General features: G+C 39.1%; 1 protein-coding gene across 3 annotated transcripts in view; it reads right to left on the bottom strand.

Annotated features, from left to right (window-relative positions):
* Positions 1-14,275, bottom strand: part of WDR7 (WD repeat domain 7) — a 273,050-nt gene that overhangs the window by 88,293 nt on the left and 170,482 nt on the right. For all 3 annotated transcript variants that reach the window (XM_081943578.1, XM_081943577.1, XM_081943579.1), the window contains one exon: positions 13,345-13,566. In XM_081943578.1, coding sequence (XP_081799704.1) covers positions 13,345-13,566 — 222 coding nt within the window. The remainder of the gene's footprint in view (positions 1-13,344; positions 13,567-14,275) is intronic.

Raw genomic sequence — 14,275 nt, 5'->3', positions numbered from 1 at the left:
AAAGTGCAAAGGTTTTAAAGGTGGCTTCCTCATCTATGCTAACAAACCTATTTCTGTGCCCGTTGAAAATGTTTTGTTCCTATGTTCCAGAGACAATAAACAAAAGTTAAACACTCAGTGGAGAATAAACATGAAAGCAAACAGAATGTGAGTATACTTTTCAAATTTTAATTTAATTTTAACCTTACAATTTAGGGAATGTTTATAATTAGAAAATTCTACGGATATCATTGCCCTCGAATACTGACTTACAATTATTTCTACAGTTATTGAGCACGTAAGTAGTCGTAGGTTTAGGAAAAGAGGATGGATTCTGAAGACAAGTAGTCTTCGACTTACGGCAATTCATTTAGTGACCATCCAAAGTTGCAATGGCACCTGAAAAAAGTGACTCATGACAGGTTTTTCACACTTATGACCACTGCAGCATCCACGTGGCCATATGATCAAAATTCAGACGCTTGTCAGCTGAGTCATATTTATGATTGTTGCCATCTCCTGGGGTCATGTGATCACCTTTTGGAACCTTCTGATAATGTGGAGACCAGATTTACTTAACAACCATGTTGCTAGCTTAACAACTGCAGTGATTCACTTAACAACTATGGCAAGAAAGGTTGCAAAATGGGGCAAGATTCCCTTAACAAATGTTTCGCTTAGCAACAGAAATCTGGGGTTCAATTATGGTTGTACGCTGAGAGCTGCCTGTATAAATAAACAGCTCAGGTTTAGACTATCGGGAATAAGGTAAAGAACGAACCTGCCAGCCGGCCTCCATCCGCAATAATCTACCTTCAGAAAAGGAGTTAAGCTATTCCTGTTCAGCTAGATCAGGGGTGTCAAACTCAAGGCCAATACAATACAATACAATACAAGAGTTGGAAGGGACCTTGGAGGTCTTCTAGTCCAACCCCCTGCCTAGGCAGGAAACCCTATACCGTTTCAGACAAATGGCTATCCAACATCTTCTTAAGGACTTCCGTTTTGGGGCATTCACAACTTCTGGAGGCAAGCTGTTCCACTGATTAATTGTTCTAACTGTCAGCAAATTTCTCCTCAGTTCTAAGTTGCTTCTCTCCTTGATTAGTTTCCATCCATTGCTTCTTGTCCTATCCCCAGGTGCCTTGGAGAATGGCTTGACTCCCTCTTCTTTGTGGCAACCCCTGAGATATTAGAACACTGCTATCGTGTCTCCCTTAGTCCTTCTTTCTATTAAACTAGACATACCCAGTTCCTGCAATCGTTCTTCATATTTTTAGTCTCCAGTCCCCTAATCCTCTTTGTTGCTCTTCTCTGCACTCTCTCCAGAGTCTCCACATCTTTTTTACATCGTGGTGACCAAAACTGAATGCAGTATTCCAAGTGTGGCCTTACCAAGGCAATATAAAATGGTATTGACACTTCATGTGATCTTGATTCTATCCCTCTGTTTATGCAACCTAGAACTGTGTTGGCTTTTTTGGCAGCTGAGTGATGTCAAGCTGACCACGGCTACCCTGTCCACACCCACCCTGGCCCCCGAAGTCAAACACAACCCCTGATGCGGCCCTCAACGAAATAGAGTTTGACACCCCGGAGCTACATCACCTAAGTTAATTAATGTCGGTTTCGGGACTTCACGTATTTTAAAAATAATATTGAACATCTTAATACAATATCTTCATTTTTACCAGTGCTCCACCGGTGATGGAGTGGCAAGCATATCAATTAAAAATAACAGACTGGCAAAATATCGAATTTCAACCCTTTTAAGGTTAAATCAATTACTGTCAAATGGCAGTTCTGAACAGGATATACCAGAATACAAAGTTTGCAACATCCCATTGTTTAAATTTGAAACATTTGGCACATTGCATCAAAATGAATAAACATATACAATAAATAATTTCAACAATGATCCGATCACTGCGCTATTTGTGATCTGTTGTCTCTACATGAAAACCTAGGCAGAATGACAGCAATGCTTTAAATGTCCACAAGTTCTAACTTTTCTCCAGAAAGTATAAAATAAAAACCCTAACTGGACTTTTAAAAAAATAAAGAGATCATTTGACACAGATATCAGAAATGTTACAAGTCTGACACCAAAACCAGAAAGACTCATACCTGCCACTGTGCTTTGGGCTTCTCCAAGTGGATTGGCCATGTCAGCTAATTGCCAAATAGACTAGAATAACAGAGTTGGAAGGGACCTTGGAGGTCTTCTAGTCCAACCCCTTACTTAGGAAACCCAACACCACTTCAGACAAATGGTTATCCAAAATCATCTTAAAAACCTCCAGTGTTGGAACATTCACAACTTCTGGAGGCAAGTTGTTCCACTGGTTAATTGTTCTGTCAGGAAATCTATCCTCAGTTCTAAGTTGCTTCTCTCCTTGATTAGTTTCCACCCATTGCTTCTTGTTCTACACTCAGGTGCCTTGGAGAATATTTTGACTCCCTCTTCTTTGTGGCAGCCCTTGAGATATTGGAACACTGCTATCATGTCTCCCCTTGTCCTTCTTTTCATTAAACTAGACATACCCAGTTCCTGCAACCATTCTTTATGTTTTAGCCTCCAGTCTTCTAATCATCTTTGTTGCTCTTCTCTGCACTCTTTCTAGAGTCTCAACATCTTTTTTACATCGTGGCGACCAAAACTGAATGCAGTATTCCAAGTGTGGCCTTACCAAGGCATTATAAAGTGGTATTAACACGTGTTAATTCTTGAGTCTATCCTAGAGTAGACATATTGATTCTATCTAGAATTTTCAGACATATTCTAGAAGTATGTCTGTTCCTTATATTTCAGAAAACTGGCCCACAATTCCTTTGTTGACATGGTATTAGTACAAATATCATTGGAAGCATTTGTTTCTCAATATATGGTACACTGGAAATCAACATTTAGGATTCCTTTTCTCCCATAAGACTAAGATGCCCAACGCAACAGCATCATTGGGCTCAAAGGAGTGTTTTCATTAAATACAACATATCACTGTACATTGATTGTTCTCAATAAACTCGTCAACTACATTTCTAGAATTTCTCCCACTATTCCCTGAAAGACATGTCATTACAATTCTCTAAATCCTAATCACTCCATCATTCTAAAGAGACGAGAGATTCAGTGATGCAAAAAAACAGCCCAGGAATCACTATGCTATTAAGTGGCTGCATTGACTGACACCAGAATAAGATAATTTCCCCAGCATTTGCTTAATGACTGGTAGAAGCGAGGAATGGATGAGTAGACACTGATTTTTAGTTGAACATCTTGCTTTCAAGAAACCTGAAATAAATCAATGTTTACTGATCCTCATTCTTGCTTTCAGGGTACCTGGATTTTTATATTTCTTTTTACATTTGACTATACGATGTAAGAATAAGTAAGTATCAGAATTCTTGTCAAAAATAAATATTATAAATATTGTTGACCTACAGTATTACAATATGGGAATTATACATTAATTTTACCATATGCTAGAATGTTAGGTAGAAATAAATAATATTCAATTGTACTTAATATAATGCAACTAGTCTGAAATGGACATCATAGGGGACACAAAGAGAAAAGCGACTGTCTTTAATTGGCACAAAAGTCAAAAGCAGAAAATGCGAATAAAACATAAGAGGCCAGGCTGCAACCATTCAAAGTTACAAGAGCACTGACCAAAAATGACTTATTATCATTCATCACACTTACAACTGTTGTAGCAACCCCATGGTCAAAATCTGGACACTTGGAAACTGGCATTTACGACTGTTGCAGTGTCCCGGGGTCATGTGATCACCTATTGTCACCTGACAAGCAAAGTCAAATAAAAATCCAGGTTCACTTAACATCCATGTTACTAACAACTGCAGTGATTCACTTAACAACTGTGGCAAGAAAGGTCATAAAATGAGGAAAAATTACTTAAATGCCTTGCTTAGCAACAGAAAGGCTTCGACCGAAAAAATGCCTGGCTGCAAGGACCTTAGGGCTCACAGGTCGCGAAGCAGATATAAGGCACAGTTTTTAGAAATCCAAACTTCCAATCCACAAGCTGTCAAATTGGTAAAAAGCCGGAGAAACGCGATAACGCAGCCGTCCTCAAACTGGACTGAGTCAAAGCTGGGATCTGCCTAGCAACAGGGGTGGAGCTTAAACGCATTACAAGACCCAGTCCTAAATATAATTGGATGAAGGTAACCCAGTCTGGATGCTGCCTCCACCACTAGGGAGAACTAAATGGGGCGTCCAATTCTGAATATGGTTCCTCTTTCTACTGAGTCAAATTATTATGTAAGTCACTGCTCAGTTATCATCATTAATGGGGATCAAGACATTGGCAGAGAAAAGCTGCAATTTTTCAGGAACGGCCCAGAGGCTTTGGAACAAGCTGTCAAATGAGCAATATTGTTGTACTAGGCTGATTGGCAATCAGCATAGTCTGGCAGATGAGGAATTTTTAAATACGGTGTCTGCTAACTTTTGCAACATTAATTGAAATTAAACAACAACAACACTCCCTTAGTTTTCACCATTGTCCAAATAAAGATCAAAAGGTGAAATTATGTATCCACAAACACTGTTTGAAATCCATGGCCATAGTTAGATTAAAAATGAGAACAACATCAATGAGAACCTCTTATCCTGAGCGTTTAATGAAATAACGTCTGTGTACTTTTTTTTTTTTTATTGCAATTGATCTCCATAGATGAAAAATAAATCAAAAGGGGAAATTAAGGCTGGTAATAAAATGCTGTAATGTAATTTTGCTGACCTGGACTGAGTGAGAATAAACGCAGCTATCTTATCAATAGTTCCACACAAATGCAATGGAAGGGCTCAAAAACATGTAAGAAGGGAGCAATCAACCGCTGTATGTCATATTTTATAGCATAAGCTACACCTGGCTTTTTGGAACATTATTCTGGTATATCTTTAATGAAGCATACAAGGATGCAGAAAGCAGCAGCGGTATTTTATATATTTCTGCTGTTATTTTTCATGGAAAAGCCCAAATGGTTAAATTTTAACGCTGTCCCTAAAATACATTCAAATGAGGCCAAAATTCTAATAAAGTTGGCCTCAGAGACAGAAAAGGATTAAATCAAGCCAATCTTTTCTCTCTAACTCTAGCCTAGTTAAACTGACCGAACAATGCCATTTTTCTTCCTCTCAAAATCTGCAGTGGGTGAATCAAATGTGAAAGCACGATCAATTCTGTTCCAAGACAGTAAATGAGCTTTAGCTCAGACTTGTTTCAATTTATAGAGAGATTCCAGCTCTTACCAGTTTTTAAGTGGATTCTTAGTTCGACTATGATGCTATATTACAGTGCTATGGAAACAGTAAATAATTTTGGGGCTCAAATTTGTTTATTATCTAGAGGGTGAGAGAATCAATGCACTGTGTTTCTCAAGCAGGCACCTGATTCATTTAGAGTATTAAGAAAAGCTTGCGACCTCTAAATTTAAAGTATCATTTAACATGATTGTTGAAAAGTCAAAAGAGGATTGCAGCCTACAACATTATTTTGCAACAGGATGAATAATTTGACAGGGCGTTAAATTATTTTATTGAGTCAAATTAATGTAAAACTTGTGTGTGCAAGTTATGGGCAAAAGGGAATGAGCACAATCCAATACCATAATTCCGTTACTAATATCAACAGAAGGAAAAGGTATATAATTCATATTTATGCTCACTTTACACAGATCTCAAGCTTTGCATCATGGCCATCTTCCCTGATGCTAATCCAGAATACCCATAAATATTGTAGAGCAGGGGTGTCAAACTCGATTTCACTGTGGGCCATATCAGGGTCGTGTTTGACCTCGGGGACGGGGGCCATGTGGGTGTGGCTGAGGTAGGAGTTTTTGCTGGCGGAGGGCTGCAGGAGGCCGTTATACCAAAAAAAGGGGGCTGGGGAGGACAGCACACGGCCTTACCGAGCTCCATGGGCCGTTCCTTTGCTGTTTCCAGGGTGCAGGCCAAATCCAAGCACAGAGCCCTTGAGTTGGACACCCCTTCTGTAGAGTATGTAACAAATAATTAATGCTGGCTGTTGCTGTTATCTGGTCACAACACAATGCCAGTTCTTTAGCTGGTGTTGGTCTGTATATGAACTGAGTTCTCTCCAAGGATCTAATATGTTGTAATATATTAACAGATGCATTAACAGATTAACAGAGTTGGGAGGGACCTTGCAGGTCATCTGGTCCAACCCCCTGCCCAAGAATATGTGAGGATCCAAGCAGTCGTGGCTTTTTGCTATTGACAACTGATGGAAATGTTGCCAATGCATGAATTTCCTAAGTGCTGTCCAAGTTTTTTGGGTACATCACTCAGTGTGCCAATAACCATGGGGTCACTATGGCTGGTTTAGGTCATAAACTTTCAAATTTGATCTTCATTTCTTGATACTACTATTTTATTCTTATAAATTATTTCACCTTCAGAAAAAGTTTGAAGTTTAAAGGAGCATTCCTATAACTTCTGCTCTCTGGTATGCTTGCCTTCCCCTTCTATATGTTCATAACCATCAAACCCCGTTGTCGGGCTTGAAAGCCATCCATATTGATTGGGGGAGCACTAGATCTGAGTCTAACATAGTTGATAAAATGACTCGAATCTCTCAGGGTTTTATTAATAATTTATTTAATCAAAATATGATTTGTTTAGCCATAGTTTATTTATGTTAATTAATTAATGGTTTTCACTCATAAGATATAACAGAATAACAGAGTGGAAGGGCCCTTGGAGGTCTTCTAGTCCAACCCCCACTATGGCAGGAAACCCTGTACCATTTTAAAACTGGAGTAGCTAATGGTTTAAACCAAACAGATAGTGTTAGCACAATTAAGTTGAATAAAGAAAATAATGCTTATGTTTGGTGTATTTGAAATTTGGTAAAGACTGAAATCCTGTTGGTTTCCATAATATTGGACATATTCTACTCCACAACAAAATATATTTTACCGATTTCAAAGATGAGGACTGAATTAATATGGAGTTAGTCACGATAATAGAGGGTTGTTTCTCTTGAGTTATCTATGAGTTGTGATCGTATGTGTATGTGTGTTATGTATGTGTGTTATGTATGTGTGCACACTTTTGAGAGCAGGCAACAGAATTTCGTTTTTAATGTGTGCTAATGTGCCCACAGTAAAAAATGACAATAAAGGTTATCTCTCTCTCTCTCTCTCTCTCTCTCTCACTCTCCTATCTATCATCTATCTATCTATCTATCTATCATCTATCTATCTATCTATCTATCTATCTATCTATCTATCTATCTATCATCTATCTATCTATCATCTATCTATCTATCTATCATCTATCATCTATCTATCATCTATCATCTATCTATCATCTATCTATCATCTATCTATCTATCTATCTATCTATCATCTATCTATCTATCTATCTATCTATCTATCTATCTATCTATCTATCTATCTATCTAAACTTGTAACTTTTATAGTCACATTTCTCAAAAGTCAACATTATGATTATCCCTTGGAATTCCAATACAATTTACTGTTAAGGGTGCTCTGTGTGACCCCAATAGCAGATTCTCTGCTCATCTTGGCTATTCTTTCATCATTCATCAGAACTGTAAAAAAGTAGTCTGATTATGTGGACATACAAGAAAATCCTCAGAAGACCTTAAACAAAAGTCTTTTTCCCCCGCATGCAGCTGCAAAAAAAGCAAAAGGAAATGCAGTCCTAAGCTGCATCAACAAAAGTAAACGGTAGTGTCAAATAAACGAAAATCATTGTTCTGTCTATTTTGAATTGGTCAGATCACACCAAGAATGCTGAGATTAATTCTGGACATCACATTACAGGAAAAGCACTGACCAACTGGAATATGTCCTGTGGCAAACAACCAAAATGACAAGGAGCCTGGAAGGGGGAAAAAATGTATAAGGAACTCTTGGATATGTTTAGTCTGGAGAAGTTTGTGGAAAGATGCGTAAGCTTTCTTTGAGTAACTGACGGCCTGCGGTGTGGAAGATAAGAGCAGACGTGTTCAATATTGTTCCAGAAGGCCAAACAAGAAATAATGGATTTAAATTACAAGATGGTAGATTACATCATTCAACAATGGAACCAACTAGTTTGGGAGGTGGCAGACTCTCTTTCACGGTTTAAACTGAAGCTGGAAGGCCATCTGTCATGGAAGCTGTTGCAATGAGAAGTTCTTAGGAGAAATACTATAATTTGCACTCAATTTATACTCAAGAATAAGTTTTTAATAAGTGTTCTTTCCTTTATTTGGGCTTTTGTTTTGTTTTGTTTTGGAATTTCTTCAATTATCAAAGTAACTCTAAGTGACTTCCAAAGAAATAAGACTTTTTTTTAAAAAAAAGTTATTTATTTTTTAACTGCTTTCATTATTTTTTATAAATAATTTAGGTAGCAAGCATATCTAAGATATACCTCCTCCCTCTTCCTGTTTTCCCCACAACAATCCTGTGAGGTGGGTTGGGCTGAGAGACAGTGACTGACCCAAAATCATTCAGCAGAATGACTTTTCATGCCTAAAATGGGGCTAGAACCTAGTCTCCTGATTTTTAGCCTGGCGCGTTAATTAGTAGAAATTGAGTTATTGAACAATGTAGGGGACAATTAAAGCAATTTTAGAAACCCAAAGAATTAGACACAGAATGAACTACTTGGTGGCCTACCAGAAAACTCCATGGTTTTTTTTTATTCCTATGCTGTGAGGAATTTTGTGTTTATTGCATATCAGTCAAGATAGAAATAATCAGCAAAGTAGATTTGTGTCTTAATTTGCTAAGAAGTAACTCCCATCCCCCCAAGTGCTGGAAACAAAGGGATGCATTTGGGACGTAGGAGTAAAGGACTCAGGAAGTATGTACTAATAATCCCAGCAGATTCACCCAAGCTGTGAGGAACTGCCCAGATAAAACAAAATATATGTACCAGAGAGCATATCACACTGTAGCAGTACAGAAAGATGATGTACAAATTCATGATACCTTAGAAAATATCCTTATTTACAAGAACCTCCATTATTAGAAGATGGAGTTTAAACATCATTCCAATAATTATCAATTAGAATTACCTTAGGAATTGATGTCATGTCCACTGAAAATTCCAGCAAGATATGAAAATAGTAAAAACTAACCCAATTAAGCTAGGAAATGTTCAAAATCACACAGTGACCAACAGTTTGGAAGAGATCAGTCTACCTATCATCATACACAAAAAAGAGACTTATCAGACTGTGTAAACTATTGCACAATATCCTAATTTTATGTGCTGGCAAAACAATTCTTAGGATCATCACTGCAGATTAGACCTCTGTGTGAAAAGGGAGAGGCCAAATGTTCAAGCTGATTTCAGAAGTGACTGAGGAGCACGACACACTATTGCTGATACACAATGGATAATTAAGAAAGCCAAAAATTACCAAAAAGAAGTGAATACATGCTTGATCAATTATAGAAAGGACTTAAGATGTGTTGACCCATGTCAAGCTGTGGAATCTCCTTATAAAAAAATGTGAACCCTGTAATGCCAGATAGAAAACCAATGTTTGGATAGTGAAAGAGACTGGGACAAGTTTTGCAAGTGACAAGAAGTTGTATGCTCTCTCCATACTTATTCAACCGATTTGATGAATACAGGTGAAACTCGAAAAATTAGAATATCGTGCAAAAGTTCATTTATTTCAGTAATGCAACTTAAAAGGTGAAACTAATATATGAGATAGACTCATTACATGCAAAGCAAGAAAGTTCAAGCCGTGATTTGTCATAAAAACTGGTAAGGGGAAAAAATCCAACATTAGAAATTACATTTTGTTCAGACATTTTCCTCTTATAAATAAATACCTGGACAATGCCGGGTTATCAGCTAGTTATTTTTATATATATATATATATATATATATATATATATATATATATATATATATATATATATATATATATATATATATATATATATATATATATATATATATATATATATATATATATATATATATATATATATATATATATATATATACACACATACACACACACACACACACACACACACACATATATATATATATACACACACGTGTTGTATTTGTGCTGATAAATAAATAAAGGGAGAGTAGTATAGATCTATTTCAAGCTATTTAGCTCTCATCAGCTAGCCATACCCTTATTTGGGCATACCAGGCGTTGTAACATACATACATACATACATACATACATACATACATACATACATACATACATACATACATAAATAATTTATTAATCCTTGACCATTTATTTACTCTAAATTCAAAGTTACAATGGCACTGAAAAAAGTGACCACCCTAGTATCCCCAGGATCATATTATCAGAATTCAGGTGCTTAGCAACCAGCATTTATTTATGACTATTGTAGTGTCTTGAGACCATGTCATCACCATCTGTGATCTTCCTAGTGGACTTTTGACAAGCAAAGTCAAAGGGCGGGGGGGGGGGGGGGAGGAGAGAGCTGGATTTGCTTAATGACCATTTGAGTCATTTATCAACAGCAGTGATTTGCTTAACAATTGTGGCAAAAAAGGTCGTAAAATCGGGAATGACTCACTTAAAGAACCTCTTGCTTAGCAATTGAAATTCAGGTCCCAATTGTGGTTGTAAGTCAAGGACTTACAGGTGGCAGGAACTCTCCAGTGGTGGGATTCCAAATCTTTTCCTACCGGTTCTATGAGAGGGCACTTTGCGTGTTTGCCCGTGCACGCCACAATCAAAGACCACCCCTGGTGTCAGCACTGATGAGCTGAGCTGTGTTTTAGCTCAGCTGAGGCACAGCAATCCGCTCTGCCGCGCGAATCAGCTGAGCGAAAAACAAGGGAATATAGGACAGGAAATGACATGGGCGGGAGGGCTGGGCCAATCAGAGGTGATATTTACCAGTTCTCCGAACTACTCAAGAATTCTGCTACCAGTTCGCCTGAATTGGTCCGAACCGGCTGAATACCACCTCTGGATGTGACCCCTAAGCTGGGGAAGATTCAACAGATCCCACAAACAGTATCACAGCTCTCTGTCCAGAAGAGTTTAGTGGTAGCTGCAGCTAAGATACTGTGCAGAATGCTCAAACTCCCAGACCTCTGACAGATGACCCGATTTGTGGAAGACACATACCACACATTGGCACGAGAAGATAATTCATAGCATAGCATTAGTATAGTATGTATGCTATTAATATAGTATTAGTACAGTTAGAATTAGTATATTAGTCTAGTATAAATATACTATAGTATCCGTAGTATTAATATTAGTATAGTTAGAATATAGCATAGTATAGTATTAGTGTAGTAGTAATGTAGTATTAGTAGTTAAAATTAGTATAATATTAATATAGTATAAATATACTTTAGTATTACTCTAGTTAGAATTAGTATTACCGTGTTTCCCTGAAAATAAGACAGGGTCTTATTTTCTTTTGATCCTCCAAATAAGGGGTTGGCCTTATTTTCGGGGAGTCTTATTATTTTTCAGGTACAGGGAGCATCAAGCCCACCAGCCCCACCCTCTCCGTCCTACCACCTGCTTGCCTGAGGCCACAATGACTCAAGTTCTCCTTGCATCCTGGCCTTCCCCTGCCCTGCTTGCTGGCGCGGAACAGCTGACTGTGCTGCTCTGTTCTCGTGGGGGGGGGGGTGTCTTCCTGGCAGAACAAATGAAAAAAAAAAACATACACACACACTCCCCCTCCAAGGCAGCCACATCCCGTCACTAACTTGCTTTTCAGCTCCATTCTCCACGCCATGTGCAGGACAAGAAAAGTGTGCCTATGGTAAAAAAAGTACCAGAAAATATCTTCCAAGTTCTCATTAAAAAAAAAAAAGATCTCACGAAGTTGGAAGTAGTCCCACAAACTACTTTTCTTGCCTTGCACGTGGCAATGGAGAATGGAGCAGGAAAGCAGGTTAGTGGAGGAATGTGGCTGCCTTGGGGGGGGGGGGGTGTAGGGATCTCTCTCTCACACACCCACACTCCATCCTTTCCTTGGGAACTCTGCACAGACGCAGAGAAGACTTCGGATACAGCATTTGGGGGATGTGCGTCTGCGCTGAGATCCCAAGGAAAGAACGACTGCCAGGAAAAGGGGGGTGGGATTTTGCCTCTTATCCTGTTCTGAGTCTGTGCTGAGCTTCAGAACAGGGTAAGAGAAAGTGAAATCTCCCCTCCACATTTTCAAGCCGTTCGCAAAAATGCCCCATTCCAATCCTTCAATGCTGCAATCCAGGAATATGCTGAAGGCTCGAAATGGGGCATTTTTGCAAACGGCTTGAAAATGTGGAGGTGGATATTCCTGCCTCTCCCCCTGTTCTGAAGGTCAGCACAGACTGAAAACAGGATAAGAGACAAAATCCCCCCTCCCCATTTTCAAGCGGATTGCAAAAATGCCCCATTTCGAGCCTTCAATGTGAATATGCAGGTGAGAAGCGACCTCCTATAGGCATGAAAATCCATACACTTGGGACATCAGAAGAAGCCCTGCGAGGAGACGCTGCTGCTGAAGTACAGGAAATCTCCCCCCCCCACCTGCAGATCATCCTTTCAAAGAGGAGTTTCACCAGGATGAAGAGGTGGTTGAAGGCGGCGTTTGTGTCTCCTTCATCCTGGTGAAACTCCTCTTTAAAAGGACGATCTGCAGGTGGGGGGGGATTTCCTGCACATCAGCAGCGGCGTCTCCTCGCAAGGCTTCTTCCGATGTCCCAGGTGTATTGATTTCCATGCCTTCTTTTCCTGTTCCGTGGACGGAATTGCGAGCTGTGACTGTCACCGTTATGTAAGGAGGGCATGAGGCATTTGGGTTGGGTTGTTTGGCCTCCGTCTTCTTTTGCAGCTGCAATTGGCTACAAAAGCGACCGGCGTTTGCTGGAGGCAGAGGCCTGAGCGGCACCCGCGAATCAGCTGTTTTGTGAACGGAGCGGCCTAGCTGATCCGATTAAGGGGCCAAGAAGCCCTGAGGTGACCGGGGAAAGGAAGGGCTGTCCCCTATTCTGGCTAAACCCACCCCTTTACTAGGGCTTATCTTCAGGGGAGGGTTTATATTTTTGCTCACTGCGAAAATCTGGCATGGCCTTAGTTTCAGGACATGTTGTATTTTCAGAGAAACACGGTAGTATTAGTAAGTATTAGTATAGTATAGCATTGCACTGTAATACAATACAGTTCACTATACTGCAATGCATTGACTGCACTACACTGAATTATTTTATTATATTGCTTTCCTTTCTAATTGAATTGGGCCATATTACATATATTATAAATATATGATTTAATCAACCTTTAGTGCAACAGTTGCATTAAAGTGGAGGAAAGGAAGAAAATAACTTACAGGTGTGCCTTGCCAAGGAATAGTTGGATCCGCCACTGGTTGAACCGAAACCTTCTGGAATTTGACTAGAACTGCGTGGTCTAATTAACAACTTTGGAGGTTCTATTTCTGCTCCAAACTCTGCTCCAATTACTCCCAGCAGAACGATGGCGGTAGCTTGCTTCCGTCGCTCTTCGTATGAGAGAGATATTTTTTTAATTTGTGGAAGTCCAGACAGCGTACCTGTAATACAAATGCATAAGGACAATAATGATTAAACAGCTATCTGCTTCATTAGAAATGACAGGTAGTCCGACTTATGACCACATTTCCATTGCTAAGCAAGATACCGTATTTTTCGGAGTGTAAAACGGACCTTTTTTTGTGTGTTTTTTTCTCTTTGCTGTATCTTCCCTATTGCTTTTAAAGATAAAAATATTTAATAAAAAATATTTATTAAAAAAAAGACAAACCTTTTCCCTCAAAAAAGAGGCTGAAAATCTGGGTGCGTCTTATATACTGAATATAGCATTTTTTGCCTCCCAAAGACCTCCCCCCTTCACCAAAATGGCCATGAAGAGCCTGCAGAAGGCTTTCGTAGAGCTCCTGGGGGCTGGAGAAGGCAGAAATGAGTGAAAAACGGCCCCCAGGAGTACTTTATAAGCCTCCTAAAGGTTATACATACATATTTTTTTCAAAAAACGGGCCTGTTTTTGCAAAAAATGAGCTGTTTTTTACTTGTTTTGGGGGCCCCAACCCCCCAGGAGCATTCTGCAAGCCCCCTAAAAGCTATTCATGTCTTTTTTTGGGGGGGACAGGCCCATTTTCCTGAAAAACAAGCCATTTTGGGGAGATTTGCAGAGTGCAAAAAACTTTTTTTAAAAAATTGCCTCTTCAAAACCTTGGTGTGTCTTATACTCTGGTGCGTCTTATACTCTGAAAAATACGGTAG

The sequence above is a fragment of the Natrix helvetica genome, assembly GCF_964273705.1.
Source record: "Natrix helvetica genome assembly, chromosome: 2".
Lineage (NCBI taxonomy): Eukaryota > Metazoa > Chordata > Lepidosauria > Squamata > Natricidae > Natrix > Natrix helvetica.
This window is presented reverse-complemented; position numbering and strand designations above follow the sequence as displayed.